The 5,713-nt window shown below is 37.6% G+C and overlaps 1 protein-coding gene across 1 annotated transcript; it reads right to left on the bottom strand.

Annotated features, from left to right (window-relative positions):
* Nucleotides 1-3,001: 3,001 nt before the first annotated feature.
* On the bottom strand, nucleotides 3,002-5,713 carry LOC126494255 (olfactory receptor 12D2-like). The gene is made up of 2 exons (XM_050131511.1): nucleotides 5,683-5,713; nucleotides 3,002-3,930 (listed from the first exon to the last, which is right to left on the bottom strand). The coding sequence occupies exons 1-2, from the start codon at nucleotides 5,711-5,713 to the stop codon at nucleotides 3,002-3,004; spliced, it is 960 nt and encodes a 319-aa protein (XP_049987468.1).

Raw genomic sequence — 5,713 nt, 5'->3', positions numbered from 1 at the left:
GGAAGTAGGTTTTCTTGTTATGTTCTTAGCTACAAGCCACATAATTCATTTTAAATAGCTCAGACTAATTATTATTTACTGCAGCTGGTCTTTTCTGTCCCATCTGCCAATTCCAAAATAACCTCACAGAGACTTTAATTATTAATTTAAATGTTCACCCAATATCTCAGGCTTGTTACTAACTTGTTAGTGACTCTTACAATTTAAATGAACCCATATTTCTTATCTATGCTTTGCTATGTAGCTTAGTACTTTTTCTCAGTAGGGCAAGTTCATCTCCTACTCCCTCTGCATCTCCTCACAACTTCCGAGACTCCTCTTCTTCACACTCTCTTTTTGTCTGCCACTCCTGCCTAACCTCTACCTGTGCAGCTATTGGAGAATCAGCTTCTTTATTAAACCAATCACAGTTACATATATTCTCACAGCATAAAGGAATATTCCACATTTATTTACGTATATCTGTCAGCTCATCAAATATTCTGGAAATATTAAATCAATCCACTTTCTAGTTCTTTGCTCTCCACTACATGTGGATTCAGGGTTCTTCTTTCCATGCCCCAGACAGATCTATTCCTGTGACTCCAAAGAGAGTCTGTGATAACCTAGGGTGTTTATTCAGCCGGTAGTAAATGAAAGTTACTTAGTATCCTGAGTAAATAATAATAATGAGGAGGAGGAGGAAGAGAGAGAAGAAGAAGAAGAAGAAGAAGAAGAAGAAGAAGAAGAAGAAGAAGAAGAAGAAGAAGAAGAAGAAGAAGAAGAAGAAGAAGAAGAAGAAGAAGAAGAAGAATTTAATTTGATTCACAGTTTCAGAGGATTCAGGGCGTGGTTTCTTGGTTTTGTCATTTCAGCAAATATTGTGACAGAAGCAGAGTGAAGGAAGAAGTTCTTACCTCATGGCCACAGAAAGCAAAAAGGAGAGAATGGGAACCCGAATGACTATCAAAGGCACATCACTTACTTCCTCAAGCCACATTCAACCTCCCAAAGCGTTCACAGCCTCCCAAAACAGCGCCTTTCCCTGAAAATCATATATTCATGCCAGTGGCCTGATTTCTTACACTCTCAACGTCCCCAGAAATGTGCTTTTGCATTATAAAATGAATATGAGATTTCAGGGGCTAGGGTGGAATGCTATGGTTTAAAATGATGTTCATGGTGTCATGTTTACAAGGGATGGATTGTGATGGTTTATCTTTAGAAGTCTTACAGGCTTACAGGGAATTCACAATCACTCAGTGACTGTCTCTTTCACCATCCTACACATCCCACAGATAGAACCACACAGTTGTTCTTTCTCCTCCTCCCAGAAGTTGATCTGCTGTTGCCAAATGTAACTACACTCAGCTTCCCTCTGCAGCATAGTCTGCAATTCCAGCCACACAGAATTTTATCTGTGAATCTAAGCCACACCACAGAGTTTCCTAGGCCCACCCTGACTTTCACGTAGTGAGTGGAGAATCTGAAGACCTCTGGAGGTCTTTGGAGGATGGAGATGTAAAAATACAGGGGTTTTTGTTCTCCCTAGTCAAAAGTTTTTACTGTAAGACTTCTCACCAGTGAGCGAGCTAGGAAGGCTTGCAGCCACATTGTACTGCGTATTCTTGCTGATGGATCTGCAATTCCCTATTAAATTATGTTTTTGTAGGGTTAGATAGTGCACCTGTGGAGTCCCAAGGAGGCTTCTTCTTAGCCTTGTGCTTAAAATTCCACTGGTGAAGAGAAACGTGCCCTTTCCCATCCCTTTGATTAGCATCCTGTGTTGGGGTCTGTTATTTATTTATTTTTTTTTTAGGGACCTTAAGTTCAACATTTGTGGATCTATTTGCTCTCTGTTCATTATTGTTCTCCCATTCCTTCACACCATGTACCTCTCCCTGAGTGCTAACACTTGGTACTTTGCCTCAGATTTGTGAATATGCGGGAATTACTTGATATCTACCATTTTAAAGTTCTCTTTGTCACTTATCTCATTTACTTAACTGCCTTCTCATTTGAAAAAAAAATGAAATTATACATACTTTTAAAATTTACCCTTAACTCCACATCAAATTTAACTTTGTATTTCTAGTTGGACAACAGTTACTTTACATTAAAATCTTCAAAATATAAAATCATTATAATGTCATCACAATTTTGAATGTACATGTTTTATTGTGATTTCTTCACAAGCATTTATCATTATACTTTGTTCTTATTTTACCCATTCAGTTCTAAGAATTATAATTTTCTTGGCCATAGATAAGCCCAACGACAAGGGCTGTATCCCCAGCAAACTGAGAGGCTGACCTAGAAAACAGCATAAGCAAAGCCTTCCTAGGTCACAGTCAGTGCCAGGCCAGCCTGGAAAAGTTTGTGAAACGAGAGAGAGAGAGAGAGAGAGAGAGAGAGAGAGAGAGAGAGAGAGAGAGAGAGAAAGAGAGAGAGAGAGAGAACAAAGGAGAAGGAGGAGGTGAAAGAGGAGGAGGAGGAGGAGAGAAAACAGAGAAAAACAGAAAAGAGGGCTGGGGAGATAATTCAGTAGTAAAGTATATGCATAGCATGTGTGAAATATTGGGTTCAATTCCCAGTACTGCCTTCTAAACTGATTTTATTAATCGCATTATAGGATTATAAGTTAAAGTAACCTTATAGATACATGTACTTGTTATTATCCATCTATTCAGAACATCGGCAATACATACATATTTACATACTTGATTTTATATACAAACATATATAAAATAATGCCAAGTCATTTTCACCAACTGTTATCTCCCAAACAAATTCAGTATTGCCATTTATATTGAGTTCCTGGTTTGTTCTAATTTCCCTTTTATATATAGACTGCAATTTTACGTACAATTGAGATATATTTTCTTACATGTTTATTCCCTTACCTGGTCATCTTTGTTATACATATCACAAACAATTGCAGAATCAACTAATTTCACATTTCAGTGTTTATATTAATTTCTGTGTTTCAGTGTTTCAGAAGAATTTACTATATTTCTTCAAGTCAAAGCTGTATTCTGATTTTCCTATTAAAAGCACCCCTCACTTCCTTGTTCCTTAGAGTATATATGAGTGGATTGAGTGCAGGGGTGACCACAGTGTACATGACAGCAATAATCCTGTCCTCTTCCAGGGAGCTCCCTGAAGTAGGACTGATATAGATGTAGAGAACAGGAGCATAGAAAATAACAACAACCATGAAGTGAGAGGCACAGGTGGACAGTGCCTTGTGGAGCATGCTGCAAGAACGGGTCTTGAGAAACAGGTGGGTGATAATGTAGAAATAGGAGAGAAACGTCAGAAAGAAGAGACCAATGGCAATGGTCCCAGTGAGAGTATTAAGCAGCCACCTGTTGAGTTCAGTATTTCCACAGGCCAACTCCAGTAATGGCTTGACATCACAGAAGAAATGATGAATATGGTTGGAACCACAAAAGTTCAAACGAGATGTCATTATGGAGTGCAGAAGAGCGTGGAGAAAAGGAATAGCCCAAATGGTGAAAGCCATCTGGATACAGACTTGACGATTCATGAGGAAGGGGTAATGGAGTGGTTTGCAGATCGCCATTAAGCGTTCAAATGCCATCACTGCCAGCAGCAGGGCCTCTGTGCTACCCAGGAAGTGGAAGAAATGCAGCTGGGTTATGCACCCCAGGAAGGAAATTGCTTTGCTTGTGGAGAGGAAGTTCTCCAGCATCTTCGGCACTGTCACGGTGGAGTAGCAGATGTCTAGACATGCTAGGTTCCCCAGGAAGAAATACATAGGTGAGTGGAGTCTTGGATCCAAGATGACGATCGTCAGTATGGTTCCTTTCCCAGCCACATTGACAAAGTACATGGTAAGGAATGTGACAAAGAGAAAAGGGTTCAATTCTTCTATGTCTGTCACTCCCAAGAGGAGAAATTCAGTGACTAAGGTGTGATTCAATAACACTTAAAAGAAAAGATAGGATAGTTTGTGGAACACTAACCTTCATGTCCATCAGTCTTTCTAGACAATAATTTTCTTGTCAATACATAGTTTGTGAGAGTGGTTTTCTATAATGTCACAAAGATCTTGTGAAGATCTTATATAATATTTGTCTAGCTGCCCATTAAATATTAAGTCTATGCTTTTGTTATATATTGCTATTCAAATATCTTTTATTATTTTTCATTAATAATGTCTTTTTGTTGATAATTCAGAGCAAGTACCATCTTAACATTTTCTTCAGCTGTGAGCGTTTTGACCCAACTTTCTTTTTATCCCTTAAATTGTCTCTAACATGGAGCAGCTTTTAAAACATCCCACCAGGCAGACAACCTCTGAGAAGTAAGAACACTCTTGAAGAGCTTTAACATGAAGGAAATAGGCAGGGATAAATTTGTTTCAACCACAGAGTTTATAGAAAGTATAGACAGCTTTATCAATACATAGTAACTCCACATCATCTTAAGAACATGTAAGCAGTAGAAATGTCTTTGTATTGATTTGTTTCTTATGCATGATCAAGCCAGAAGATGTAAGAGGTAAGAACTATGACCATATTATTCTCAAGAGTCTGGCAACACATGTGCTGACAGTTTTCAGTGCTATAGCAGATGATGGGTTTAGTGTCTTCCAATAATCTGAGCCATTAAGAACTTTAGAAATAGATTCCTAAGATGTTTTTTGAGACAGAGTCTCTAAATGTAGACCATGGTGATTCAAGAGTCTCCTGCCTTAGTTTCTTAAGTGTTGGAGTTATAGTCATATTGCCATGCTGACCAAAGACACTTTTTGCAGTATAGCTTTTTTTTTTGTTAGATGATTAATATGGCAAATTTATTTTAAAAGACTAGTTTCTGGAAAGATATCAAGACAATTGTGTACTGTTTGTTTCTCTGGCATATATAGCTAATTAAATTATATAATTTGCGACAACAGTCATTATTATCTGAAAACAGTAAAGGCAATATTTTGCTGCCCCCCCCAACACCTTTTTAGCTGTAGTTCTAAAATCAGTAAGTTAAACTTGGCTCCCACTGGCCTCATGCAAGTGGTTAAGCCTTTATTATTACATTATTTCAATGTGTATTTTTCTTATAGGGTGCAGTTTAACTTTTATACTTTATGATTTTCTCTCTTCTCTTGGTTATCCTGAGACTAAAGAAAACCTTTTCCAGATCCCAAAGTGTTTGAATAAGAAAACCTCTGCCTCTGTGGAATCAGCAGTCCCTCCGTAATTTCATCAGGAGGAACTGTCAATGGCTTTAGTCTCTTTGAAATCTTGTCTTCCCTGTTACTTATTTAAACTAATTCTTCAAATATTGAGGAGATGGGACTAGAGAGTGGGACCATGATAAGTAACTCTCTTGTGTTTTATTATCCCAAGTGTCAGGCTGCTTTAAATCAACCTACTACAAAGTTGCCAAAAATACTCAGCTCTCCTCATTTTAAGACTCCTTTCTCTCTGTGAAATTAATTCCTGGTGTTCCCTCCTACCAAATAAAGTCTTACTTTTTCCTAAAGAAATGAATAACTTTCATTTTACTAACACAATCAAAATAGCAGTGTTTTTCAATGAATGTCAAAATTTTTGAAGAATTATAAATAAGTTGATTATAAATGATTTCATATCTAATTGTGCAATCAGCACTTACTAAAACACAAGCAACTTTTTAAAATTGCTTTTCTTCTCAATATTAGGAAAGTACCTGAATTACCTCCCTGAGATACACTGGTCAGAGCAGACAT

Source organism: Alexandromys fortis, unplaced genomic scaffold, assembly GCF_014885135.2.
Source record: "Alexandromys fortis isolate MF-2015 unplaced genomic scaffold, M_Fortis_MF-2015_v1.1 scaffold_372, whole genome shotgun sequence".
NCBI lineage: Eukaryota > Metazoa > Chordata > Mammalia > Rodentia > Cricetidae > Alexandromys > Alexandromys fortis.
The sequence above is the reverse complement of the archived record's forward strand: the minus strand, read 5'-3'. Positions and strand labels throughout refer to the sequence as shown.